General features: G+C 41.0%; 1 protein-coding gene across 4 annotated transcripts in view; it reads right to left on the bottom strand.

Annotated features, from left to right (window-relative positions):
• Nucleotides 1-27,921, bottom strand: part of LOC135211231 (pyridoxine-5'-phosphate oxidase-like) — a 74,807-nt gene that overhangs the window by 26,766 nt on the left and 20,120 nt on the right. For 2 of the 4 annotated variants that reach the window (XR_010313645.1, XM_064244490.1), the window contains exons 3-6: nt 17,510-17,609; nt 15,826-15,897; nt 14,469-14,522; nt 5,718-5,828 (exon numbers count right to left, since the gene is read on the bottom strand). Coding sequence is in view for 3 of the 4 variants with exons in the window: in XM_064244490.1 (XP_064100560.1) it covers nt 5,718-5,828; nt 14,469-14,522; nt 15,826-15,897; nt 17,510-17,609 (337 nt within the window). In the remaining variant the exon portion in view is untranslated. The remainder of the gene's footprint in view (nt 1-5,717; nt 5,829-14,468; nt 14,523-15,825; nt 15,898-17,509; nt 17,610-27,921) is intronic. The other 2 variants (XM_064244491.1, XM_064244492.1) reach the window with 2 other exon arrangements.

The raw sequence follows: 27,921 nt of genomic DNA, 5'->3' as shown, positions 1-27,921 counted from the left end.
TCTTATTTTCTAAGGCTTTAATTTCACATCTCTTTAGTTTTGCTTTTGTAACTGACTTTGGAAGATACTTTCTATTGACTCTTACTGTGCCACATAGGTAAATCTTCCGCTGAAGAAGAAGATGATATGCTGTGTAAAGTTTTGATACTAAGGTAAAACAATATATAAAATTACTGATTGATTTATAGAAATTTAGAAAAGATTCAAAACTATGGGTCATATTAGGTCATTCACTGCCTAAAAAAAAAAAAAAAAAAAAAAGGGACAGAAAAGGAAACCCTTACCAAACCCTCAAATATATAAATTACATATAAATAAAAAAAGACAGAAAAGGAAACCCTAACCAAACCCTCAAATACGTAAATTATATATAAATATTTATTACATGATAGCAGGTCTCATAGATACAGAGTGGTTAGCTACAATTAAAAAAAAAAAATTCAAGTGGGACCCACCGGTGGGTCCCATCGCACTGCAGTAATAGAATTTTCATTCAGATGCGATGGGACCCACTGGTGGGTCACGGTTTTTCTTGCCTCAACAAAGTCTATCTTGTGAGAGACAAGCATGAACAACCTCTCCCCTTGTTGTCTCCTTTGGTGCTGACGATAGAGCAGTTTTACTACTGTCGCAGTACCAGCATTCCAGCCATTATTGCTGTCGCAGGAAACGTGTTAAGCGAAACAAGACTTCGATAAATCTAGAAGCTAATTAGGTATTGTCATAACAATCCCTTTAAGCGTAGTCCTTCCTAGGAAAGTCCTGTAAGGATACTGGTAATAGAGTTGCACAGCAAAGAAGTAACTACGGTATGTGCTTATGATTTGACCGTATCGTATTATCATACAGCAGATACTCTACTACCTTCTTTCCCTGCCGAGGCAGATAGAGAAAGGAAAAAACTTTTACTATCTTCGTTCTTTTCGTTAATAGAACGATAGAAAGAGTATATATATCTCCTTAAGGAAGGAAGTTAATCCAGGAACTCTTTAAATCTTCGTAATTTCCTCATAAATCGCGGAAGAGACAGAATTCCTGTTCATCTCTAGGGTTTACGGAAGGAAGTAGATATTTCCTATCCGCCATCATACCCAAACGTCGATAAGATTCTTATTAAGAAACCAAGGTTTCTCCTGAACGTCTTGGTAAAAACTTCGACATGACTGTTGCTTATCAAATACGGAGGCGTCCCGAAAAGTGTCCTGTCTTCAAGGGGAGCGCCGCTCATGAAGCGTGCTAGTCATAAGCCGATGTACGGTGATCATCGTCCGGACGAGTATTATGGACGTTCGCAACTCCTGACAAAGACAGCGGCTGCCTGTGCGACATCTTGCGTCTCTGTCACGCTCATCGACACTTCCAGAAACGCACTCAAAAGGACGCCTGTGTGTTCTTGGGTGCGAGGATGTAGAAAGCGACGAGCAAGGAAAAGGAGAAGAAGACTGTCTGACTTGACAGACAGACAGCCTCAAATCCTTCCTTCAGTATATGTGTTTTGCCCTCATTTTGGCGAAAACGAGGCCAACCGAGAAGGGCTGATCCTGTGAGAAGACGAGGGTACGCCTTCTTCCTTTTCACAGTAACAATGATAAGGCGATCTGGGCGCTTAACAGCGTTCTTCCTATTTCCTTCTTCTTTCTCCCATGCATTGGAAAGTCGTCAAATTGTTAAGGCGGCGATTACAATCGCATGACAATAGAGAGAGAGGACGTGAAGCGTCCTCCTCAATAAGCTTCTATTTAAAGGGCGCGAGTCCTTCCGAGAGCTCCAACCCCTGTACGGGGAGGACGCCTCGGAGGACGAGAAGCAATCCTTCAGGATTCGTGCACGTGCACGATCTTTGGCAGCCTGAGAAGCGTCTTCAGGTCCTGCCGAAGGGACGCCAGATCGGTGGGGGTTCCTCGTAACCCTCCTTCGGCTTTCGACATGCCCTCTCCCTGTGGTCCTGGGAGTCCGACAGAGGTCTAGACCTAGAGGCGTTATAAGGCCGATCTGACGCCCCCTCCACAACACTAGGGGCACTAAATCAACATCACTACACTCACAACACTGATTGGAGAGTGAGCACTTTAGATTCCAATTACTGATGTAATCCACCATAACAGAAAGGGCATTACCTCTCACAGAGGCAAAATAAAGTTTACTCTGTTTACTGATCTTGGAGGAAAACCTCCTGATTCTATTACGCTCTAATTTGCGTACATACGAATCATACATCTTCTTTCAGAATCAGTCAATTATTACACTAATTACATTGATAACATGTCGTGCATATTAAGTGAGAATATATCGAAAGTTTCGTTATTCTCACCTAACCCCTTGCAGACAACAAAGTCTGAAACTAGTCTAACTAGAATCAGACTTCTTATGTCAAGAAATTCAAAATTAAATCAATTTATGATAGCGTATGCCTAGCCGCAAATCCAAGTTAATAAACCAAAAAGAAAACAACCAAGATACTTAAGCGGCAATGAAGTTCCAAAATCCTAGACGGAGGTAATGAAAACAGGTGTTTACATTACCGGCGACAGAAGAAAATCTGAATAGAAGATTGGAATGGTTCCTGACACCCGCCTCCCAGCGGCGGAAATGGGTACTAACCACCTGGCCGACCACTGCGTGTGCCGGGAGTTTTGAAATTCTGTCGGGCTTCGGAGAATACAGCTATATATATATCTGACAGGTAAGTGTCATGAACAAATTGTATTTTCTGGGCTCAGCCGTGTCGCTCCGTGAAATGTGTCTTCTTTAGCACTATTTCTAGTAAAATATTGCTATAATACCAGAGAACTGCTAAATTGGACATGTCAGAAGCCTCTGACTCGCTCACCTATATAAAAGGTGTCGGTATAAAACTGGGGCTCAAAATCCCTTTTTCCTGGCTATACAAGCCCAAGGTCCTTTGCTATAGGAATTACTTAAGGTGCAGCCTGGGCACGGCTGCTGAATTCTTTAACAAAGAGGTTAAGTTGTTAATTACCGGTCCAGTCATTGGTAGTCCCTCCAACCGGACATAAACATTCCAATTTGCTTTTGGCCCAGATAGCAGATTGAGAGGTGGCATGAGATGGGCAGTTAGTGTAAAGGACCTCGGGTTTGTATAGCTAGGAAAAATACAATTTGCTTTAAAAATTGTGATTTGTGCCTATGTGATATACAAACCTTTGGTCCTTTACTATAGTAAGACTCACTGATTGGTGGGTGGAATCTGAGTGATCTACAGTGAACCAACTGGGGTTCAGCCTACCTGAGATTTCCTTCCAGTTCGTAAGAGCGAGGAAGGGAATCCAGACACTGACTTTTGATCGGAGCTAAAGAACAGCAAGATCATAGTCAGTCTTCTGGGTTTACTCATAAGGGGGAGAATATGTGTCTCCCTTAAGAGAAAGCTAAGAACCATTATGTCAAAGACCTTAAGGCAAATACAAGTTATGAGTTTGTTTTATGTCCAGGTCCCTCTTCTCTGCCTTGTGAAGGGAAGGGGCAGATATTACTTCTATTAACTAATCAAAGAAAATATAGATAGATTACTCCAAGGAGTGTCTTACCTGCATCGATCACTCGGTCTAGCATGTAGCAGTCTGCATCACTCTCTACCGGAAGGGAAAGAGTAGGATGAAAGAGACGAAAGGGGAGCCAGTTACTCCACAGTCATGCTCAATCATACCGTACAACGAGGTGAAATTTGATACTGTCAAGTTATGGAGCTGGGTAAGTTGCACAACTTGTTGAGCAATCACCACTGGTCCCAAGGAAAAGTGTCCAAGGACCTGTGGGTAATATCCCTAACCAACAGGTTCTATGGAATGTGAGGGAACGGGGCAATGCCCCTGACCTCATGAATTCTTTGGACAAAGTGTACTGTCGTTGTCAGCAGCTGAGTAGTATGTCTTCCTGGTCGTCACTCGAAGCCATCATCATCAATGAAGTCGTTCAGGGAGGGGGTGGTAAAGGACTCTAATCTGGCATCAGGAACCGATGGATTCTGATTCTTTGGTCCGAAGTTTGGGATGAAGTCGAGTGTACACTGTCCCCATCCACTATTACATCATAAGAAAGACCGTGTAGTTTGCCAACTCTCTTTGTTGATGCCAGGGCAAGTAGAAAGATGGTCTCAAGGATCAGATCCCTGTCTGAGTACTCTTGGAGGGGGTCGAATAGGGCGGTCAGGCTCTGCAGCACGAGACTCATGTCCCACTCAGGAGGTCTGAGATCCCTGGATGTAACTTTGAATCAAAGGATTCTTTGTTTCTGGAGATCAAGTTTGCCAGTTAAATGGCCAAATAAAGGAAAAGTGGTTGCCAAGGATTTGCATGTGGCAAAAGCTAAAATTTAAAACCTAACATAAGCATATCTCTCTCTCTCTCTCTCTCTCTCTCTCTCTCTCTCTCTCTCTCTCTCTCTCTCTCTCTCTCTCTCTCTCTCTCTCTCTATCACTTACAGAAAAAAAACTATAATACTGATCTATTATTGTCGTAATAAAAGAACAAGATGGTCCCCGACATTTGTAGGTACAAATGTGTTGCCATATTTTTATTCTTTCTGTGATTTACAAAACTGTGCTTCAATACAACTTTTATAGTTGACTCAATGATTATCACATATTATAACAGTATACAAGAGAATATCTTATCACTATCGATGTTTCATTTCTTATCAAAATAAAAATATTTAAAATACAAATTTCATTGTTATTCTCGAGCTAAGCTAGTCAAGTTACTCTCGTCCCAAGCTGCTCTCTCAAGCTATTCAACAATTACTCTCCTCCTAAGCATATCTCTCTCTCTCTCTCTCTCTCTCTCTCTCTCTCTCTCTCTCTCTCTCTCTCTCTCTCTCTCTCTCTCTCTCAATGAAATACGAATTACTGTATCATAATATCATAAACTATTATGTACAAAGTTAAAAATAATAATAATTCCATTAATAAATTAGTTTCTTTTAGCAACAATTGTTTTCAAAAATAATTCTTTTGGTAATAGACGTCCATCAGCTGATTCTAAACGTAAACAAAAGACAAAAATAGATTTTTATTGCTGTATTTTGCTGTTTATACAATGATATTATAGTTGGGTGCTGTAATCATTACAGTAAATCATGTTTTTTTATCATAAATATGTTCATTCACGAAATAGATATACTATGTACTTTTAGTTTGGTGCAGCAGCCAAATCATGAAAATAGAAAGGAATATCTTAATAGTATACTTTTGTTTGCTGATCGATGAAGGGGAAATTGAAGATAGGAAAGAATAACTTTGAAACTGTCTTGAATTTAGTTTAAGGTGATAGTTGAAGACATTTAGTGCTTGAACTAAAGTAGGCAGTTATAAACATTGAAATAGTGGTCTTGGGTGGGTTACTTATTAAAGTAGGCAGTTTAAAGCAATTTTTGAGGGGGGTATGAGGGGGGTACCAGGATAACACGGGTATTTACTTATCACAGGGGGGTTCTGGGCCCTATCCCCCGCGATTATTGAGGCCCTACTGTATACACATGTACCATGATACCTAAGCCATCTCACCATCTTTTTTTCTTTTACAGAGGATTGATGTCTGGTGAATTTGCTTCAGTCATGAAACAGACTACATTAAATGGACGAGTTTCTCGTAAAACAAACTGAAATACAGAGTGGCTAATAACATTTCATCAATGCCATCCACAGATCCAAATAGTAAAAGTTACCTAAGCACACCACCTAAGTCTTTCAGCCTACTTACCTTACTCTGTGGGCTGATGCAAGCTCCTATTTGACTGCTGCGAGGACGTGAATGAAAATAATCATCAGACTCTTTCTCACTTAATTTCTCAACAGTTCCTTCAACTCGAACCTAAAGGAATATACGTAAAGGTTAAATAATTGTAAAAACAGGTTTACCGATTACGAAACTGTAATTCTCCTTTCAAAGTATAATAATTTACCGTCTCATAAGACACACCTCTATTTTACAAGGATATTTTGTGGAAAAGAACTACATATTTTAGTACATATTTTAGTATGTTGCATCGTACACTGAATGAAAGATATTTTAAAGAGATTTTGTCGAGAAAAAATATTCAATTCTGTGAATGAAATATAATATTGTGATAGAATGCTGGAATATAGTATGAAATTATATGTAAATATATACTCTACCTTTAAATGAAAATAAATGAAATTTACCATAAACAAAATCTGTTACTTTTGTAAGTTTGTTATTTATAATATATAATATTAAAAACAAGCGGAATCATCAGTCTGTTATCACAAACTTACAAAAAAATTGCTTAAGATACGTTGGCAGTTAGTCTGTCACACATTTGCAATGAGTGGGTGTAAACAAAATCATAGCGCCAGTCTGGTGGCCTGTAGCGGTAACATTAATGTTCCTTATTTATGGTAAATCTAATTTAGTTTCCTTTAAAGGTGGGTGTAAGTTTACATATGATTTTATACTTTATTGCAGTAACTCAATTTAATGTAATAATTAGGCTTCTCTTTCAATGTTTTATTATCAGCAACTATTTTTGTGCTTACCCACTAGGCCTAGCCTACGGCGCACTGTCTCCCATCCGTAATACGGCTGTATTGGATGCAGGGTAGTTCTTTGGTAATTAAAAAATTTAAAAAAAGGCATCTAACACACCAGCAAATATGGTATATCTATTCTTTCATACATCAAAAGCCAAATTTCAGATCCAAAGATACTTTTATATTAAACTTTGAGACATGGGCAACATCACTAACACAGCTTAATTTTGTATAATTTTTTTTCAAATACCACTAATTTTTTCCAGTACAAACCCATTACTTTAAGGTAGCCTAATTGTACAGCCAGCTCAATTTCTGTAAATGCTGCAGATTAAGATCAAAATGATTCCACCTTGCAAGCTGTCCATTTGAGCTTCAAATCACCTTTGGTGGTACATAGTTACATACTCATTCCCTGTGTTGTTTGGACTCACCGCAAGAGAGGAAGGGTAGGAAGGCAGAGACTTTCAAGTAATGTACATAATCAGTTTTTATGGAAAATCAAATGTTTTTAAAAACCTCTATTCATCTTAACACAAAGCCAACACCTCACAGTGGACTAAGAACCTACGGCATTAGGAAGGACTCCTTAGACTCAAATGTAGAAAACCAAGGCCCTTGGAGTCTATGTCTGGAGATTAGTATTAGATAGTCTACAGAATGTCTGTGGAATGTAAAAGGGTCATGAAATTGAATGGTACCTTATACACAAGGTTGGGGTAGTACAACTTTAGGCTGTTTAAAAAAAACCTGATGTTACACATACCCCCTAGAATATAACATGTAAGCAAATAGTATCCCAGAATACAATACAGTGAGGAGAAGATTATTTATCATAAGGATGAGAAAGATGAATCTTCAAGCAGGATGCTTCTATTCAAGAATTTATCCCAAAAACTAAAAAAACATGAGAAAATTTAAGTTCTCCTATGAAAAAACTAGACATATGTACAAATCAGTTACATCATGGAAGGTCGTAAAATCTGAATTTACAAAAGAATGGGGCTCAACACATGAACTAAACAAAGTCCACTAGGAGGGCCCAAAACACTGTTGCAAGATGATGCCGATAATCAATAAAAAAAAGGTATAAAACTTAAAGATGCCAAGGCCAGAAGGAAAACTGTCTTGAGCGTCAAGTTCCTGTCAGATGAGCGACACAAGGGCTCATATGGACTCTTAGTGAAGCTCTTGAGAACCAAGGAAATATCCCACGTCGGAGGCTTGAGCTCTCTAGGAGAACTCGACTGCTCAAACCCATTAACTAGCAAGGAAAGTTCCCAGAAAGAGATGTCGATACCTCTATGGCGTAACACCAAACTCAGGGCCACCCTGTAGCCGAAAAAAATTTCTGATTTTTTTGGAAGTTACCGTGCAGATGTAAGGAAAAGTTTTTTTTTTTTAATTCACCATAAATCGAAATATTGTGCTAGAGACTTCCAATTTGTTGCAATATAAAGGTAAATGATTGAATATTACTAGAATGTAAGAGTTTTAGATTACAATTGCGTTTTTGACCATTTCGGTCGAGTTAAAGTTGACCGAAGGTTGAAATTTTGGCACACCATTATTTATATGAAAATATTTCAAAACTGATAAAAGCTACAACCATGGGTTGTTTTTTGTTGTATTACATGAAATTGTGCACATTTTCATATATAAAACTTTATGTAAAGTCTAATATAAAACGGTGCAAACATTACAATCTGTAAAAAAAAATTTATGATTTTTTCGGAAGAGCTACCGTGTGGATGTAAGGAGAAAGTTTTTTTCGAAAATTCACCATAAATCAAAATATTGTGCTAGAGACTTCTAATTTCTTGCAAAATGAAGGTAAATGATTGAATATTACTCGAATATAAGAGTTTTAGCTTACAATTGCGTTTTTTGACCATTTCGGTCAAGTCAAATTTGACCAAAGGTTGAAATTTTGGCACATCGTTATTTATATGAAAATATTTGAAAACTGATAAAAGCTACAACCATGGGTTATTTTTTGTTGTATTCTACATGAAATTGCACAAATTTTCATATGCAAAACTCTATGTAACGGCTAACATAAAATGGTACAAAAATTACGTCAAAGTGATGAAATAATTTCTGAGATGTGTCGCTGATGCTTTTTAGTGCGAGAAGAAAGAAATTCGCGCATGCGCGCTGGGTAACGCTTGTAAACAAAACAACAGCTTGATCCGTGAACTCAGAGCATCCCTCAAGGTGCGTGATTTAAAAGTTTTCGCCAAGTAGGCCTATAACTATTTTCCTGCAAATTTTTAAAAAAACTTTTGCATTGACGTATCATACGTCAATTAAACACCCAACAGACAATTTTCGTCGACGTTTAATACGTCCAATCGGCGTTTAAGGGTTAACTGCATCAGCAAATAACTGCTGGGTATTGAATTTCAGCAGTCTTTTCTCTTGCCTCTTTAAAGGTAATGTGCTTCTTTTTCATTGATATACTACTTGATACATGATTTATGTGCAGCATTACGGCCTCCACCACAATTAGGGTAGCATGGAGTAAGCTCACAATTCCCATGCTCTTTTCTTCCACAGTTAAAGCATATAGCTATTTCGTTTCTTTCTTTTTTCCTACATGCTGTGATCAGATGGCCAAACATTTGGCAAAGGAATCATCTTCTGGGAGCAGAAATATACTGTCTAACTGGCAGGTGAAGCCATGCAGCTTTCAGAAATTTAGGGAGTCTCAGACAATCAAAGGTGAGTATTAAAGTAGGTGTTGGATGTAATATTCCCAATACTTTTTTCTTGATTTGTCTCACGTCAACAACCTTCTGATCAGCATATTCTTTTCATAGAGTGTCCTCAGAATAATGTAGGAATTCAGTAACATAAACTACTCCTTTAGATTGGTCCATTGTTTTGTGAGGAGTGCATTTTGCTGAGCTTCCTTTTACGGCATTAATAGATGGTAATTTTCTACTTTCATCTGGTGATGAAACTTCTATAAGCAAGCTTCCTTCACTGTGAGAGGCAATCTTTGGTTTTCTGCCAATGCATTTCACAATATTTCCATGGACATCAAATATATTCAGTTCTTTTATGTTTTTGTCAAGGTCAAGAGAAAGATATTTATCATAAGTGTCAGGTTCTTGAAATCCAAGTAAAATTCCAATATCAGGATTAGCATCCCTATTTCTATTATTAAATCTGCTATTCTTTCCTCTGTTCTGAACTACATAAGGGATTGTAGTAACAATCAAAGAATGTTTGTGGTTTTCATTGGAGGAGGTTGGGGATAGCAAAGGGAGGTCCTTGTCCAAGCCTAAGGTTGTCAACAGTGCCAAAGAATCATGAGAATTTAAATTTAAAAATTGAAAACACACACACAACTACTGCTTGGGAAGATTAGGAAAGTATCGTGGATCAGTCAGGTAGTATTTGCATTCTCCACCAATGGCACAAAGTGAGAGCTGACTCCCAATAGTCCACCCCATACCCTACCCTTTCAGGATAGCACCAATATGCTTGCAGTGGCTCAGGTATAACCCAATACACCTGCTGGGAGTTCTGTGGGGGCTGACTCCCCACTCCAAACATATTGGTGGGCCTCCAGACAAAAGTCAAGAGTCCCATCCCCAAATACCAAGCCCCGTACTGCGATAGGCTGATCCCTGGAGATGGTTCTGCCCTTAAGGGGGTCGGCCGGCTAATGCCATATTTTAAGGGCAGGACTTTGATATTCATACCACTTAATAAGGTGACTTGGGACATCTCCAAACCGCATATGAATTTTGCCTCTGACCTTCGGTTTTGTGACGCCAGGGCGATTTATCCCGAAAATAACCATTTTTCAAATTCTATCTCCTCCCTTGATATTCAATATTAAGACCTGGGATTACTACCATATAGTATAGACCTGATGTAGACCTTCAATCGAATGAGGAGTTTTTTTTCTAAAAGTTATTTTTTGCTAGATATGAATTTTTCATCATGCTAAAAAAAATAAACTATATATCAGGAAAAATATTCTAAAAAAAAGAAGAAACAAAAATTGGAAAAATGGGCTTGATTTGATTATTCTATAATGTCTTTCTGAGTTATATACCAAATTCCAATGTTATAGCTTTAAAACTAAGTGAGAAGATAGATTTTGAAGGTCAATAACTATAGTTTTGAGATACGGGAGTTCAAAGTTTTCCTTTGTATTTTTATTAAGACAATGTTAATAAATAATGATTATTATGAATGTATATAGTAAACACATTTTTTGAGAAGAAAAGGGAACACCTAATAACATATAGGAGTGGGGGAAGATTCTCCCAGATAGACTATTTCTTGTATAAAAGGATAAATCTGGTGGAGGTCAAGAACTGCAAAGTTATTCCAGGCGACCATGTAGCCCCCCAACACAGGCTGCTATGTATGGACTTGAAGTTGAAAAGGGAAAGAAAAACCAAAGCTAAAGGGATAAGGAAAATTAAATGGTACGAATTACAGAAGGAAGGGGATAAGAAGAGAGAGTTTAAGAGGAGGGTTTTGGAGGATATTGATATAGGGATTGAAGATGTTCAAGAATGGTGGGCACGAAATGCAGCAGTAATAAGAAGGCATGGAAAGGAGCTGCTAGGAGAGACATCTGGTATCATATGGGAAGAAAAGGATAGTTGGTGGTGGGATGAAGACATTGAGAAAGTAGTAAAAGATAAGAAGGAGGCAAAGAAAAGATGGGAAGAGTCACAGTCAGTGGAAGACAGAAATAGGTACAGAGAGAAAAACAAGGTGGTGAAAAAGGTGGTAGCCCAAGCTAAAGCAAAGTCGTATGATGATGTGTATAATGAGCTGGGGACAAAGGAAGGATTAAAGAAGATGATGAAGCTATCAAAGGCTAGAAATAAGAGCACCAAAGATATAACACACATCAAACAAATAAAGAATCAAGAGGGTGTAGTGCTTAGAAAGGAGGAAGACATTGTGAAGAGATGGAAAGAATATTTCGAACAGTTGTTAAATGAAGAAAATAATAGACTAATAAGAGAGGATGGGCAAGTGAACATTGGCATGGTAATGAGGTTTTCTAGGCAAGAGGTACTAAATGCACTGAAGAAGATGAAGAATGGGAAGGCAACCGGACCAGACATGATCCCGGTGGAGGCATGGAAAGCATTAGGAGATGAAGGAGTGGATATACTGTACGATCTTATGATAAAGATCCTTGAACAGGAAAAGATACCAAATGAGTGGCGTGGGAGTATATTGATCCCAATTTTTAAAGGGAAAGGCGATGTCCAAGAGTGTGGTAATTATAGGGGCATTAAATTGATGTCCCACACTTTGAAGATACTGGAAAGGATGATAGATGCTAGACTGAGAGAAGAAGTACAAATAGGTAAAGAGCAGATGGGATTTATGAAGGGAAGGGGAACAACAGATGGTATATTTTGTCTGAGGCAAATAATGGAGAAATTCGGGGAAAGACAAAGGGACCTACATATGGTATTCATTGACCTTGAAAAGGCTTATGACAGAGTCCCGAGACAAGAGGTATGGAGGAGCCTGAGGGAGAAGATGGTGCCAGAGAAGTATGTGCGATTGATACAAGAGATGTACCGGAATGTATTTACCAGAGTGAGGAGCAGTGTTGGGGAGACAGAAGGTTTTGAGGTGAGAGTAGGATTACACCAGGGGTCGGCTCTGAGCCCATTTATCTTTAACATAGTGATGGATGTTATAATAGAGGAAGTAAGGAGACAGTACCATGGAACATATTGTATGCGGATGATATTGTTCTGTGTGCAGAGAGCAGGGAAGATCTGGAAGTGAAATTGGAAAGATGGAGACAAGTACTGGAGGACAGAGGAATGAGAATAAGTAGATCCAAGACAGAATATATGTACCACCACCGAGGGGGATGATAGAGAAAGTATTCAGCTTGGTGGAGAGCAAATAAGGAGAGTTGATAAGTTTAAGTATTTGGGATCTTTTGTTAACGCTGGAGGAAGTATGGAAGAAGAAGTAAAACATCGGGTACAGGCAGGCTGGAACAACTGGAGAGCGGCCTCGGGAGTTCTTTGTGACAAAAGAGTGCCGCTTAGGTTAAAAGGAAAATTTCACAAGACGGTGGTAAGAACAGCAATGCTGTATGGTACGGAAACAGCAAGCATGAGAAAAGCAGAGCAGAAGAAGATGGATGTGGCAGAAATGAGAATGCTTAGGTGGATGTCTGGGGTAACAAGAGTGGATTATTCTTTTTTGGATCAGAAATGACTACATAAGGGGTCAACTAAGGTGGTGGAAGTATCAAAGAAAGTGCAGGAGGGGAGGCTGAGATGGTATGGACACCTGTTGAGGAGAGATGAGGGACCACGCTGGGAGACATACTATGGGAGTGGAGGTGCAAGGAAGAAGAAAGAGAGGGAGACCAAGAAAGAGATGGAAGGACTGTGTGAGAGGAGATTTACATGAGAAGGGAATTGATGAGGCAGAAGCGCAAGATAGAAATAGATGGAAACGGCGACCCCATATAAAAATGGGAAAAAGCTGGGAAGAAGAAGAAGAAGAAGATGAATGTATATTTTTATCATAATTTATTCATAAATGATGATCCCTTTGCTCATATATCATAGCCTGAGGCACTGCGTCAGGAAAGACGAGGCACTCCTTCCTACGCAACTCTCTCTCTCTCCTTCACTAACTCGGCTTATTACAGCGAATTTTCTACTTCTGTATGTTAGTGAGATGTTTTCCTTGTATTTTCCTCTTTGGCATGATGAAATTCTTGCCGAAACAAAGATAAACAAACGTAAATGCAAGAGAGTGTCGGAGGTGAAACTCAAAGGCGTACTCTCATTTCACAAAGACACTGTCAATAAATCATGATTATTATGAATTTCATACTCCTTTTTGGGTATTAATAAACCAAAACTATGTTATTTATCATAAATGAAGATCCCTTTCCTCAAAGATCGCAGCCTGGGGCACAGTGTGACATGTGCGTCAGGCAAGACGGGGTGTTACTTACTACGCAACCCTCCCTCTCTCTCTTCACTAACTACGCTAATATCGCGTATACGTATTATGATATTCTGTAATCATATTAGAGTGAATTTTCTACATCTGTATGTTAGCGAGATGTTTTGCTTGTCTTTTCCTCATTGGCATGATGAAATTCTTGCCGAAACAAAGATAAACTTACGTAAAAGCAAGCGAATGTCAGAGGTGAAACTCGAACATGTGGACTGCTTGGGGTTTGTGCTCGCACAGTCTTCCTTTCTGCGACTCATGGAATCTCTACAGATGACATTGCTTATAAATTCTTTGACAATAGTTATCAAAATTTAGGATAACAAGAAATATTGCATTTTCTTATATGGATCAATGTTTTTGGCTTATTGAGTTACGTTTACTAATTACCCTGTAACTGAGAAAGAGGAATTTTGACGAAATATTTCATATACATATTCTCAATTGCCATATGAAGCTCCATGAATTTTTTCATGGCTTTGCATTTTTCGCCCTATACCCCCATATATAAGGGTTCCGGCCGGCCCCCTTAAGATAGCAATGGGAAAATCCCATCACTACCTCTTAGGTCCAAACCATATTGGGTGGTGGCTCAACCACCACTACTCCCACAATTAGCTTCAAATGCAAACCCCTTCCAAAGCACAATCCCTTCTCAGACTCACCTGAGCATAAAAAGTTTAGAGAGTGGAAAATTCCAAAAAATGATTCCAAACCAGATATAGTATAATATATATGAGACTCTTGGATTCAAACCCAGGAACAAATTCCAGGGGTTCAAGAACCCCCTCACCATATCAAGGTGGTCTCACTTTGAGGGGGAAGTTGTAAAGGAAGACTACTCTTCTTCTGGAATGTGTCTAGAGACAATTGCTCCAGCTGAAAATGCTTATGTAAAGAAATGGGGTATGATGAAAGATCTGAAATATAATTGAAAATTTATCGATATGCCACAAAAAATATCTTCACTTACTGATCTCATGAGAGGTTCCCAATAAAAACATAGGCTAGCTTGAGGATTCTCAGCCTGAAAACAAGAATACATTTGAGAAAAACGCATTATTGATGATGATAGAAATAGCAACCAGCCAATTACAAAAAAGTTGTCAACTGACAGAATCTGATTTTAAAAAGTATTGCAAAATTTATTTTATTTAATCATTCTTTAAAACATCTTACAAATTCCAAAATGTAGTGTATCTGAAAAAATTAACGCCAAATAAATAATACTTAATGACATATAACACCACAAAGTGGTGATTCTGAACTAAGTAACTAAAGCTTTTAAAAGAGACCTATTTAAACTTCTTTATTGAATCAACTACACAGAAACAGACTATTTCTGAAACTATGAGTGTTACAAGGGTACCACAGGTGATTACTGAAATGAGGAGGGGAATACATGTATTATAGTATTTTGGGCTGAGAAGGTAAACCAATAAAAAATTTGGATAAACACAAAGATGAGTGGAATGGTTGTGAGTAACAATAGAAACTTAACTTTTATGTGGTAGATTGTTAAAAATTCTACTGAAAACTTGAATACAAAAATACAAATTAGTTTTTCCAAATATAAAGCCAATACTCAGATAAACACCTTTCTTCATGTCACTAATGTTTGCAAGTTCACCACTATTGTTCTTCACCAGAGATTATTATGAGATCTTACATGAAACTATACAGCTAAAATGTTTACTGCTAGACACTTGCTTAAACTATTTCCTTCTCTAATGCCCTGTCCTCAGAATCATACCCAAAAGGGTTGAATATGCAAAAAAAAAAAAAAAAAAAAAAAAAAAATATATATATATATACAGTACAGTATACATGTAATATATATACTATACTAATAAACCACATATCCCACATTAGTATAGATAAGCAACCCTCAAGATTGAGTGGATGTTTCTCGCTCTATATCACCCAGCTCAGGAATTTTATCATTTCTGGTTTTCCTAAACTCTATATTCTTCTCTTCTTCAAAAAATTGTCTCATGCTTCTTAACACGTTAAGCTTCACTATTTGTCATCCACCCACATTTTTCACTTCTTCAGTGCTGGGCCAGATAAAAACTTTGCATTCCCCCATCCTATCAACTTATTCACATGATATATAAAATAATGAGAGATAAATTCTAGTTAATAGCCATGAACATTATTCAGCTTTTATATAGGGTATAACACTTGTCTGTCAACACCAGAAAAATAAATTCAGCAACACTTACATAAATAATAAAATAAGAAGAGACAAAATATGCAATGAAAGTTATTGATAAGAATATTTATGGCTGACTGTTACTTCTACCATATCATTAGCACTATTTCATTACCTGTCTTGCCCAGGATATATCCTCACCATTGTAAGACCAATAGAACACTAAACTTGCAAAGGGATTATCTGTCTGAAAGAAAACACTCATATAATATCACAACCTCTGTTTTTATAATGGAACTAAATATACCTTCACATTACTCCCTGGTTTTACTGCAGATGCAAATGAATAACCTATAATTACATGAAGACAAACTTGAATATTTGAATATATTTAAAAGATGTTTCCTAAGAATCAAAATCACTTCCATTACGATCAAGATTAAGAACAATTACAGGAAATATAAAACAAAAACATTGCCAATCTAACTTACTTGATGTCAGATCATAATCACTATACACTTCACTATTGATCATATAGTACAAATAGAAACAATGAAAAACATTTGACAGACATAAATTTTTTAGTTGTACTATATTGGTTCTAGCCCTTCAGAGGTTAGCTTACTTTTGGTTATGAAAGTACTGTCAGTCAGACTTTTAATCTGGGTAGGACATGACAAAATGAATTGAAATTGTGACCTGGGAATGCAGAATTAATGTTCATTGGGTTTTTAATGATGGCTGAAATGCAATGCGAGCAAATTCTATAGTTAACAATCAAGTGCACATGGAAATGTTTTTTAATTGACTACCATGTCATCCTTGATTTTGTAAAAGTTCAAAATTTTAACATTTGTCCCCAATCAGAGAACTGCATGGTATTATTACACAGTCTAGTATAACATAAAGTTCTTCAGAGTTCTTAGCTTTTTTCTCAAATTAACACAGTTTTCCCTTACAGTTGTTTCAGTTGTCCAAACATAATGGTATGGGGATATCACATTGGTGAACAATGCCTCTAAATGTGTACAAGGTAATATTTCCTTTTGAAAATGTTATGGTTGCTACGACTAAAACTGCACAAGGTAAACATGTTAGGTTGTCAAACATTTATGAGTCCTAAGGACTTTTTCATACTGACTTTTCCACTTGGATCCAAGCAGTGGGAAAAACTTTGTAAGTAACCCTTGACTTTAGTGGTAAATATCTCAAGTTCAATTTGAATTTGCAGTTTTCTCAAAGCTGATGGGAATGAGATTATCAGTAAATGCAGGTTGATACGTATATGTCACTTATCACTTGATAAATTAACCTGGACTTAGGACTAAGGACAAATGTGACTTTGGCTGGTTAGGATACTGCACCATCACCGAGACCTAGAGCACTGGAATTATTCCCAATACTCATTCAAAGCATTTGGATGTCTGGGGTGACAAGAGAGGATAGGATCAGAAATGACTACATAAGGGGGTCGACTAAGGTGGTGGAAGTATCAAAGAAAGTGCAGGAGGGGAGGCTGAGATGATATGGACACCTGTTGAGGAGAGATGAGGACCATGCTGGGAGACATACTATGGATATGGAGGTTCAAGGAAGAAGAAGAAGAGGGAGACCAAGAAAGAGATGGAAGGACTGTGTGAGATGAGACTTACATGAGAAGGGAATTGATGAGGCAGTAACGCAGGACAGAAATAGATGGAAATGGCTCATCCGAAACGGCGAGCCCATATAAAAAGGGGAACCAGCAGGGAAGAAGAAGAAGAAGAAAAAGAAAAAGAAGAAGAGGAAGACAGCTCATTCAAAGCATTCAATGGCAAACAACAACAGAACTACAATAATTATACCATACTTTCACTTACCAGCTCCTCCCCCTTTCTGCTAGTATAATTGGTGAAAAACCTAAAACCATCTTTTCCATATCCCTTGAGCAATACCATACGAGCAGATGGTTTCCCACACCTGTAAGCACATTTTTAAAAATTACACAGGTATTGAAAAATGACATCACAGTAGTACACACAGTCCCCAATCATCGGCAGACTCGGTTACTGGTGATCCAATTTCATGGGGCTTGTCTGGCGCCATAAAATCTGCAATTTATGGCACCATAACGAGCCGACTTCCGGTTATCAGCACCATAAGGTGCCAATAATAGGTATGGCACCATAATATATCTAAAGCAGATGCCATTAACCGGTTATTGGTGCCCATTAACTGGATATCAGCACCATGAGCACCGTACATCACCAAGTTTCAGCTAATGGCGGCTTTTGCTTATCAGTGCCCAGCAGAGAACAGAACCGCCGCTGATAACCAAGGACTGCCTGTATATATTGTTCCTGTACTATTCATATTTGGAATCAATGATAGATATTATGTCTCTTTTGCACATTGCCCTTCCCCGGTGAAAACTAACTTGAAATGATTCAACATATGGCATTATGATTCTTCAAAAACTATCTAAAATTATGCCCTATTATCATCTCTAGGTTGTGTGTGGAGCCTGTAAGACACACTGGAACACCCAAGACTAATATTTTGATGCAATTCATATGTAAATAGTAATTAACAAACAGATATCATGCAGTTTTTTCCTACCGTAGTTTTGCATAAAAATCTGTTTGTGAATAAAATCTCAGCATGAAAGAAAAATATTCATACAATCATCTTACCAGAAATCCTAAAAACTTTCAGACAATCTCTATACGTATTTCATCATGCGACTTTAAATCCCAATTTTGGTAAATTATACCAACTATTAGACCAATTACAATACAGTAGACCTTGACTCACGAACACAATCCGTTCCTAGACCTTGGTCGTGTTCCAAATTGTTCGTGACTCGGAGCTAATTTCCCCATAAGGTTTAATGGGAATAATATTAATTGGTTCTCGACCCCTACGAACCAATATATATTATGTATATTTTGCCTTATTTTACACAGATAATGTAAAAGTCAGTGTAAAAAACCTTAATATATCTAATAATATAATTTAAAATGGTAAACTAACACTATAAAAACGTTTGTAAAGTGAACACTTACTATGACTGGCGAGACTTCTGGCTTGACGGACAAGAGAAGAGGAGGGTGGTGGGTGGGGAGGAGGTTATTGTGCGGAAGGAGAACCCTCCCCCATCCAGGTCGGGGAGATCTCGTTCCGGAGATTCAACTCTTCTAGGTTTTTTTGGTGAACGTTTTAATCACAAACTTATCCAATGTCTGTTGCCTTTTCCTTCCTTGCATAACTTTTCTGAAATGGCTCATTAAATTTTCATTGAGCATATTCACGATCCTGTTCATAACAATTTTGTCCGGATGATACAATTCAAGGAAAGCACTGGACATCATTCCACTTTTCCAATGTGGCTTTTATCACATCACTGCTGACATCTGTAACTTCCTCCCCAGCCTCCTCTTCGTCAGTTGATTGCTCCCGAGCAAGTTGCTCCTGCTGCTCTTTGTGGAGTTGAACAAGTTCGTCCGCAGTCAAATCTTCTGAATGTTCAGCGACCAATTCTTCAACATCTTCGTCGTTGACTTGTAGACCCATACTGTTGCCCATGGACACAATTTCTTGCACAATCTCTGCATCGAAGCCCTCAAAGTCACGGACAGTTACGCACTGGGGCCAAAGTTTCCGCCACGCAGAATTTAATGTGCGGTACGTAACTCTGATACACTTGCCGAGCTTTCTCGCAGATGATCGGCTCGTTTACACTATCACCTGCCATCTGTTTCTCATGTACCCACTTCAAAAAAGGATTTTGACGTAAGGAAAAATCTATTTCTGGGCGATGGCTCGTGTCGCCAGCGAAATATCCTTTAATCTATTATTTCTAGGGTAAATGTACTAACACATACCAGAGAATAAATAAAATAAAGAAAAAGGTCAGTATAACTGACTCGCTCACCCTCTAGGAGGGTGTCGGTATGAACACTAGGCGAGTGAGACCACTACCACGAGCCAAATGCCAATAGAAATCTCCCACTACAAAACCCTCCAAGAGGGGAGCCGTCCCACAGAGAGAGCAGCTCGTACTACTACTACTCCATCCCACGCTCGCGACTGCTGCGCCTCTGGTGGCCATCCTGAAGTTAGCAGACAATCTTGAGCGAAGGGACGGGTAGGGGGGGGTATTTCGCTGGCGACACGAGCCAATCGCCCAGAAATAGATTTTTCCTTACGTCAAAATCCTTTTTCTGGGCTCAGCTCGTGTCGCTTGCGCGAAATCGTACCAGAGAAACAGCACAAGATTGTAAAGAAAGTAAACAGAATATAATAAAAACAAAATAGGTCTCAAATAAAAGATACAAATAAATGAATGAATATAATTGCTAAAAAGATACAAATACACAGTAAAACAAAATCAGAATTATGCTTAAATTACCCTTAAAACTAATTATGTTAATAATATAAGGTAATTTACATATATACAAATAGGTAAAATGATTACCTATCATAATAAATCTGTGTAACAATATGTATCAAAATAGAAATAGCAATTAATATAAAGTTACATAAATATTTGATCAATCACAAAAATATATATCTCAGGAATGTATATGACTTAATATACAAAACCCGTAACCATTGTAATATGATGTATCCTCTAGCATAAAAATAAGGGGATAACATCTATGAGATCAGTATGGTAATCAGCTGTGTGTGTCCCTAACCAGACAAAAGGGACACTATATAATCATAAAGCAGCTAAGACACAAGGTGAATGCTAAGCTAATGAACAAGGTAGGAATAGACGAACTGTTGGGTGAGGCAGGTAGAAAGGAGGACTGAATCTTCTACTATAATCTAACTAGAGTCAGGGGAAACTATGTTACCCGCTGCTACTGCTGGAATTTCAGAGCTTCCAAGGACTTAAGGTAGTGACGTTTGAACACTGTCGGCGATTTCCATCCGGTATACTTCTTTAAATCATCAAAATTCATATGCTGGAAGTAATTAATTGAGGTGGCTACTGCCCTGACATCATGTGCTTTTGGAAAGGAGTCAGGATTGGCTTGTTTGATAAAGTACAGGATTTGTTGCCTGACCATGCCTTTAGTGGATAAAGTACCACCTTTTTCCCTCCTAAAGAGGGGCCCCGATGAGGAAGAGGAGGTCCTGGATAGAAAGGCTCGTAAGGTTGAAACTGGACAAAGGGAAACATCTTGCGGAAGGGGTAATACCTTCCAAGGTTCCCACCTCATCAAAGGATCTTCATTCTTTGCTAAAAAAACTACGTTCCGGAGAAAGTAGCACTTCCCCTGTGGGAAGGAATTGAACATGATCCGGATCTCTGGATAAAGCCGACAGTTCTGAAATTCTTGCTCCTGAAGCTAGGCTTAATAAAAACAGAGTTTTCCTTAGGAGCATCATAAACGAGCATGTGTCATTATCGGTTTCGGAAGCCAGTTTTAGAACATCGTTTAAGAACCATGAAACTGACGTAGGCCTGACAGAGGGCCTAAGTCTAGCACATGCTTTAGGAATAGACGAGAAATAGGTATCTGTCAAGTCTATGTTAAATCCAAATTGAAATATCTTTTTCAATGCTGACTTGTTTGTCGTAATAGTGCTAGCTGCTAAACCCTTTTCAAATAAAGATCTGAAAAAGGATATAGCAGAATTAACTGTCATGAATCTGATATCTGACTCCCTCAGGAAGATTGCTAACTTTTTGACGGCAGCATCATACTGCCTCAAAGTTGAATCCCTTTTATCGGATTCCAGGAAAAGAATATTCTGAGGGTCAATATTCGCATTTCTTTTTGCCGCAAACTTCATGAAATCCATAAAGTTAGGGTTTTGAGAATCCCTGAGGAAGCGAACACAGTCTTCGTTTGTACTGACTGGGAGAGCTTGGGACTGGGGATCCGAAGGGGACGAAGGCCCAGTTCCAGAATCATGGGGTACCAATTGCTCTTCGGCCAGTCTGGGGCTACTAGAGCCACTTGACCCCTGAATGTCCTGAGTTTGTCTAATACCTTCATAAGGAGATTCACTGGAGGGAAGACGTAAATCTTCTCCCAGTTGTTCCAGTCCAGAGCCAGGGCGTCCGTGGCGTAAGCCAGAGGGTCCAGGTTGGGGGCTACATAACACGGTAGTTTGTGGTTTGCTTGTGATGCGAAGAGATCCACCTGTAGCCCTGGGACTCTTTGAAGGATCCATTGGAACGAACTCTCGTCTAGAGACCATTCCGACTCTAGGGTACTGATCGGGATAGGGCGTCTGCTATGACGTTTCTCACTCCAGCTATGTGGGTGGAGGAAAGATGCCAACTGAATTTGTCTGCCAGGGAGAAGATGGCTATCATGACGTGGTTTAGATGACGCGACTTGGAGCCTCCTCTGTTTATGCAATGTACTACCACTGCGCTGTCCAAGACTAGCTTTATGTGGGAGTACCTTGGTGGGCGTAATCTTTTCAGAGTCAAGAAAACTGCCATTGCCTCCAGTACGTTTATATGGAACTGACGGAACTGGGGTGACCAAATTCCTTGAACCTTTTTGACTTGGGAGTACCCTCCCCAGCCGCTTAAGGACGCGTCTGTGTGGATGGTGATCCCTGGTGGAGGGAACTGAAGAGGAACTGACACTGACAGATTCTTGACTTTTGCCCACGGCCGAAGCCGGTTCTTTAGAATCAGAGGCACTGAGGATAGCTTGTCCCTGGGACCTGACATTTGCTCGTGAGCGCCAGATCCTGGTTAGATCTTTTAGTTTGGCTTTCATTAAGATGTTCGTTACTGAAGCAAACTGGAGAGAGCCGAGGATCCTTTCCTGAGCTCTCCTGGATGCTAGTTTGTGACTTAGAAATGCTTGATGACTTCGCTATTTCTTTCCTTTTGGTGGATGGAATCGACAGAGTGTGTGAGGATAGATTCCATTGAATGCCTAGCCATTGAAAGTTTGACTCTGGAGTGAGTCTTGATTTGTATCTGTTTATCTTGAATCCTAGATATTCTAGGAATTGGATCACTTTCAGTGTGGCCTTGTTGCATTCTTCGACTGATGGGGCCCAGATCAACCAATCGTCGAGATACGCTACTACCATAATCCCTTGAGCTCTGAGCTGTTGCACTACTACTTCCGCTAGCTTCGTGAACACCCTGGGTGCCACGTTGAGCCCGAACGGGACTACCTTGAAGGAGAACGTCTGATCTCCTATCTTGAATCCCAGATACGGACGGAAGTGTCTTGCAATAGGGATATGATAGTAGGCGTCTGTAAGATCGATAGAGGTGGTGAACGGCCCCACGGGGAAGTAAGGTCCGCACCTGTGAGATCGTGAGCATCTTGAACTTGTCGCAGCGGATGGCTAAGTTTAAGCGGGACAAGTCTAAGATTACCCTTCTTTTGTTTGAGCCTTTCTATGGAACGCTGAACAAGCGACCTTGAAAATTTTAACCTTTTGACTTTGACTATAGCTCCTTTCTGAAGGAGGTCCTCTGCGTACTCTGTCAATTCCTTGGAAGGAAGTTGACGGAAAGGTCTGGCTGGAGGTGGGTTCGTCAACCAGCTCCAACCCAGCCCTTTGACACTATGCTCTGAGCCCACTGGCTGAAGTTCCACCGGTGGCGAAAGTGAAACACCTCCCTCCTACCTGAAGTTCTTCATTGGTGCTGGTAACCCCCTCGACCTCCTCTGAAGTGCTTTCCCCTATTGAAGGGGCCTCCCGATCCTCTCCCACGAAAGGACCGCTTACCTCTGCCTCCCTTGTTCGAGCGGTCATACTTCTGAGAAGCTTGACTCTCGAAGGCTTGATTGTAAGCTGGAGAGATGGCGTATGAGGTGGAGGGCTGAGGCTGAGGGGATATCACATAAATAGGCTGTGATTGACCTTTAGACGTGGAGGGCTGGGCTGTCTGCACTAACGGCACTGTAGGAACTTGTTGAGGGAAGCGCGGTTGCTTCTTTTGGTAAGGCTGGAAACGTCTGGGTTTCCTTTGACCCTTACCTTTTGGTGTCAGGTCTTGCCTTCTCCTAGCCGTAAGACCCCAACGGTCCTTAAGGCTCTGGTTCAACCTCGTAGCCTCTGCCTGGACTTCCTTTACCATAGCCTCTGGGAAGAGATCTGCGCCCCAGATGTTAGAAGAGAGTAACCTATTCGGTTCATGACGAATGGTTGCCTCTAGCAGGACATGCTTCCTACAATTCGTTCTGGCAGTGGCAAACTCGAACATATCTGACTGCACCGTTTGAGTCAGGGCTTTGGTCATAAGCTTAAAAATTGGTTCTGAACCATAAGCCATGGTTGCTACCTCAGACATAGCCATCAGGTTGATTGACCTGGCTAGTCGTGTTTTCGAGTCAAATTCCGCTTGAATAAGACTATCAGGGAGCCTGGGCAGCTTTTCACCAAACTGCTCCATAGCACAGTCAGGTTTGAGTTTGCCAGCTGTGAAAGTATTAGGCAAGTCTTCCCACAATTCTCCAATTGAAGGGAGCAACGGAGATGTGGGGTCTGCTTCTTTTAACTGAGGCATGGGTTCCCCTTTCTGAGCTGCTGAGATGGTCGACCTAGCTATCTTGGTTAGGAAAGGGAGCGGGGTACTCCCGTCCATCGTGAAAATGGTAAAGGGACTTTTGAATGGTTGGATCTTGGTGTTCGAACAGTCCATGTCCTCTAAACATCTGAGCCATTCTCGCTGAGCCTGGTCTCGAGAATAGAGGACTGTCCTCCTTAGTACCCTGTCATCCCTAACCATAGCCGAAGGCGTGAGCCTAGCGTAGAGCCTATGAAGGAGGCTGTAGGCCTTCCGGGTAGAACTCGAAGTCCTCTATTCTTCGAGTTCCAAACTCCGGTATGGAGATGAGACCATCTTGGAAGGGGGCGTATGATGCTACTCTCCAAGGATTGTTCATGGAGGAAAGCGGGCAGCGAGTCATGCGGGGGAAGCTGAGATCCGCTAGTGTTGGAGGTTGAGGGATAGGCAAGAGGGGCTTCTCTTAGACCGGCTATAATAGTGTCCTGAGAAGTGATCCTGTCCGACAGACGGGATATCATATGTTCCATACTCGACTTAAGGGAGCCCACTAGGTGCCCACATGTTGCAACAGGCCAGCATTGGTGTCCAAAGCCGGAGCTGCTGCGGAGGTGGAGGGGAGACTCTGAATAGGCACCAAAGGTAGTGGAACTGTGATACTGCCGGGGTGCGGGATTTCTCCTTAGGTTTACTCTTTGAGGACTTTGAGCCGGAGCTAGACCCTTTAGATCTGTCTGGGCCGGGATTACGAGCCGGAGACTTGCGCGAGGAAGAAGACGAGGACGTCTTCTTCGAAGACGATGACGTCTTAGTCAAGGTCATATGTTTGGACTTGATCTTAGGTCTAACCGAAGCCTCTGGAGGAGTATATAACTCATCACCCGTAAAGCCTTGGAAGGATGGAGAGGTTGCAGGGGTAGAAGAAACAGTCATTCCCAAGGGAGACCCTTGGGTACCTGCATTACTTACCTCGGCCAACAGGTCGTCTATACCTAGCATAGGTTCAACATTTATATCCAGGGTTGCGACATCCGTGGAGATATCCTGGTCTTGTTCTGTTAAGGAGGCCGCCAGTTGTTGTTGGATAAAGGCAATAGAGGGGTCCGCCTCTACCGGGTCGACGTACCCAGTCGCCTTGCCTCCGGGAAAGATTAACAGAGCTAATCGCTTCTCCAGTATGTAGGGCTGACCCTTGGCGGCGTTCTTGCCAAAACCTCCGACCCAGGCCCGCAGGGTAGCCAATGCCGTATCTCTTACTGCCGGAGCCTGTAAGAGAGGGTATATTTTAGATTTAAGAATCACTTAAAACTAAAACTTAGAATATAACTTAAACTAGATGCCTTAAGTTAAAGTAAATAACGTAAACTTAAGTACTAAAAGAAGCGGAGCAGCATGCGGAGATGGAATACTTACGCCTTCATCAAAGCTCACCAGATCGTAACATATGGTACACGTCTCATGGTACCAGACCTGGATGTCCCCGTGCGGAGTCGCGCATGGAGCATGGGACCGGCAAAACTTCGTGTCCACAGGGGTCCTGAAGTGTAGCGGAACATCCCGGATGCTCACAGTTGGTGGCCTGTAAGTGGGAAGACACATGAGTATCTTAAAGGGGGAACACTTACAGACTAAGGACAAAGAACTCCGTTACAATGCCGGAGCTCGGAAAAAATTTGGGCATAACCCCTCCCTGCATTGCCTGAATAGGCTATAATCCCGGCCCCGAGATCCGGTAAAATGAAAGGGAGGGGTAGGGATGGTTTAAGAAACTTAAGATAAACTTAAGATAACTTAAACCTTCATGCAATGTCATGCAATGAACCGGACTAGGTCCAGTGAAGCGGAGTGTAGTAACTCAGCAATACGGTACGGTTTAGTAAAGACCTACTGTATGCTCCGGTCCAACTGCGGTGGACTATACCCTTCCGCTGGATACCAGGGCTCCGATAGGGAGGAGCTCTAGTAAGGAGGGAAGGGCGAGATGACATACAGACTCGAGCTAGCCCGGAGCGGCAAGGAAGTAACGGAGGGGGGGGCCGGGGGAAGGCCAGGGCCCCCCACAACGTACCACCCGGCCGAGCCGAGAAGCGGAGAGGTCGGAACCAGTCAGGGACTGTCGGACTCCCAGGCCCCTCCGGTGGAGGGGCGAGGGGGAGCCAGGCTCGGGCATGCGGGGCGAGCAAGGACAGACCGACCCACCCCACCACCCGACTCTATGGGAGAGCGGGAGAGGGGGAGGGGACTGGCAGGCGTCTGGCTGACTCGTGATCACGTAGTGACCACGAGGCGGTAAAACTAAGATACGGTAACCAAGCCTAGGCCAACCAAACTGATCAGAGAGAAGCTATCGGGAAGCAACCTGAACTGAAAAGCGGTAGCATATAGGCCCATAGGGCTAAACCAACTGATCAGAGAAGCTATGTGGAAGCGACCGAACTGATCAACGGTAGACTAGGCTCTACGAGCCGGGACCTAGGCTAAGCCAGACGCTAACTAACCTCACAGTGACAAAACATATAAATATATAATAAAAATGAAAAAGAAAGAAGGTAAAAAGCAGGAGAAAAAATCCAGGAGTGTGCGGACTAGCCCGAAGGCGAGTCTACCACTCAAAGCTAGTCAGGGGCCGATACTAAGAACCTGGACTAGGGTCTGGATAGAAAAAAGCCTACATAAGGTGAATACATACATGTATGACAACCTGAGTAGACCTAACGACGCGGATAATCAAATAGAGCGTAAATAATAAGGGATGTTCTAGGTATGGGAGACCAAGAACGAACCCAACATGCGGCAGGACCATGCTGCCATGCTTCCAGCCCCCGAGAACGTATTTGTACCTAAAAAACGGCAAATACTGTCTCGGGGACGGAAAAAACTCGCTAACCGTAATACTGAGTACTTAACTTAGCTGCTGCAATAGCTGCACGCTCCATTATCGAAAATCCGAAGAAAGGGCACAAAAATCACAGAGAGAAAAATAACACGTGTGACTCGTGTGAGCTAACTGAAAAGGATGTCCACCAGAGGCGCAGCAGTCGCGAGCGTGGGATGGAGTAGTAGTAGTACGAGCTGCTCTCTCTGTGGGACGGCTCCCCTCTTGGAGGGTTTTGTAGTGGGAGATTTCTATTGGCATTTGGCTCGTGGTAGTGGTCTCACTCGCCTAGTGTTCATACCGACACCCTCCTAGAGGGTGAGCGAGTCAGTTATACTGACCTTTTTCTTTATTTTATTTATTCTCTGGTATGTGTTAGTACATTTACCCTAGAAATAATAGATTAAAGGCTATTTCGCGCAAGCGACACGAGCTGAGCCCAGAAATTATTTTTTCTGCCTCTTCGAGGGTTTGCGATCTCATCTTGGTTAGTACTGTCACTCCCTTCGCAACATTTGCTTCTTTAATGGCATCCTTGTTTTTCAAAATTGTCGAAATTGTCGACTTGGCCATCTTGTACTCACTTGCGATATCGGTCACGCGAACACCACGTTCAAACTTTTCTATAATTTCTTTCTTTATTTCAATGGTATCTTCCTCTGCACCCTCTTCTCACCATCACTCTTCACTTTCTTACTTTCACCACCACTCTTCACTTTCTTAGGGCCCATTATGAAGAAAAATCACAAGTTTTAGCGCAAAATATGCTAAGCGAATTGACGAACGTCTTGTACAACAATGAGATGAGACAAAGAGCGATGCGTGGGTGACGCCGTGCGTGGGCGGCTGGAGGATGGCTGTTCCCATGGCAACTCAAACGCTCTCACGTGTGCTGGGCGATTTCGCGC

This window comes from Macrobrachium nipponense, chromosome 4 (genome assembly GCF_015104395.2).
Source record: "Macrobrachium nipponense isolate FS-2020 chromosome 4, ASM1510439v2, whole genome shotgun sequence".
Taxonomy (NCBI): Eukaryota; Metazoa; Arthropoda; class Malacostraca; order Decapoda; family Palaemonidae; genus Macrobrachium; species Macrobrachium nipponense.
This window is presented reverse-complemented; position numbering and strand designations above follow the sequence as displayed.